Below are 1,883 nucleotides of genomic sequence, written 5' to 3' on the forward strand. Positions count from 1 at the left end.
CCACCGACAAATATCTCAAGGGTGGGGGTCACGAGGACGGAGCCAGACTCTTCCCAGTAGTGCCCAGCGCCAGGACAAGGGGCCATGGGCACAAACTGAAGCAGAAGAGGTTCCAGTTGAACGTGAGAAAGAACTTGTTGACTGTGAGGGTGCCCAAGCCCTGGCCCAGGCTGCCCAGGGGGGCTGTGGAGTCTCCTTCTCTGGAGATACTCAACCCCCGCCTGGATGATGTCCTGCGCACCCTGCTCTGGGTGAGCCTGCTTGAGCAGGGGGGTGGGACTGGGTGATCTCCAGAGGGCCCTGCCAGCCCCTGATTCTGGGATTCTTTTAAGCATCTGGGATTGTTTTCAGCACCACTGAATTTTGACCAGGATTTCCCCGGTCTCAAAGGAACGGAAGAAATGCCTTTTAGTCATTCAGATCAGAGCCAAGCTGCCCCGGCAGTGGCGAGGTGTGACCGGATGCCTTTGCTGTGCTGGCAGGAGCATGGACTGGAACAAACTGGGACCCTCTGGGGGGGAGCAGCTGCTTGGGGGGGACGCACCAGGAGCCAGCTTTAGGCTGCTGCTGGCCTGTTTCAGATTTTGTTTGATCTGAAGAGCACAAAAATCAGGGTGCGTTTGTGAGGATGTTTTCCTGAGTGATTCTGAGTCCTCATAAGGTAGTTTGTCTGGGTAAAATAGCCTGCATTTCATTTTTGTAAATGCCTAATGCATTGGAAAAATCCATGGAAAAACCATGGGAGTAAAAAGCATCTTCACAGACAGCTGAGACTGAACGAAGAGAGGTTTCTACACGCGAATTATTTTAGCAAGCATCAGTGGATAATGCAGGCACTTACCCATCAGTGGCATCGAAAGGGTATCCAAGTGAGCCGCGGTGATCCGCTGGTCTGATTTACCTTGGGCAAAGACGGCTCCTGCAGATGTTTAGGGCTGATGGTGCACGATTTCTCCTTGAGCCTCACCCTTCAAATGAACCGCAGAGAAGTCCTTTTGAAAATCCTCATCTTTGTATTTTGAGATTCTGTGACAGGGTTAATGCTACATGTGGGACAGGGAGGGCACAAAGAAACGCTCCCAGGAGAGCTGAGAGGATCTGGCAAATGCTGATGACTTTGCAGTTGCAAACTGTTAAAATATGGAGAAGCGTTAGTTAAAATAAGGCTGTCGTAAGTCATTGGATGATCTGTCCATTAACATGACATGCCAGGGAAATGCAATAATCATTTTGCTAGACAAATAAACACCAGCAGGTATTCCCGGGGGGGAGGGTGAGGGGGTGGGGGTGGGGTGGAGTATGTGTGTGGGTGTGGGTGTGTTAGGTGGGTGCCACCGAGGGGCGAGACAAGGGCTGTGTGAGGCCACGGATCGGGTCCCAGCTTTAGTCCCGGCCTTTCCAGCCAACTCAGCTTCCTCACCCCTAACGGCAGCAGCACTGCCAGCAGCCTGACAATGGAAGAATAAAAGCCATTTTTAGGGAAATATAGATGAAAACTGTCCCTCTTAGGGCATTTCTTCCCTGCAGTGGGGGGGCGCAGCACAAATTAGAGCCCCCACACCCAATGGGATCCATGTGGCATCTACAGGAGCTAACATTAAAGGTGGAAAATAGGTGGAAAATGTACCACAACTTTTCTTCCCCCCTGCCCCCCACCTTCTTTTCCAGTTGCAGCCATGCCAGCAACCAACGAGGGCTGGCCTGAGGCCTTCGGGTTCAAGATAAGCGGGACTGGTCCGTGCTACATCCTCTGGGTGCAGGAGGGCAGCAGCGCGGCAGCGGCGGGGCTGCGGCCAGGCGATGAGGTGCTGGAGATTGAGGGGCAGCCGGTCTCCTCCCTGGGCTGCGAGGCACTGCTTGGGCTGGCCAAGCGCCGCAGCAAC

General features: G+C 53.6%; 1 protein-coding gene across 1 annotated transcript in view; it reads left to right on the top strand.

The window, feature by feature from the left end:
* Nucleotides 1-1,676: 1,676 nt before the first annotated feature.
* Nucleotides 1,677-1,883, top strand: part of LOC104134537 (Grid2 interacting protein) — a 38,839-nt gene continuing 38,632 nt past the window's right edge. The window contains 1 exon segment of the mRNA XM_035903554.1: nt 1,677-1,883. This exon segment is cut by the window's right edge and continues 55 nt beyond it. Coding sequence (XP_035759447.1) covers nt 1,677-1,883 — 207 coding nt within the window.

This window comes from Egretta garzetta, unplaced genomic scaffold (assembly GCF_000687185.1).
Source record: "Egretta garzetta isolate BGI_Z169 unplaced genomic scaffold, ASM68718v1 scaffold71, whole genome shotgun sequence".
Taxonomy (NCBI): domain Eukaryota; kingdom Metazoa; phylum Chordata; class Aves; order Pelecaniformes; family Ardeidae; genus Egretta; species Egretta garzetta.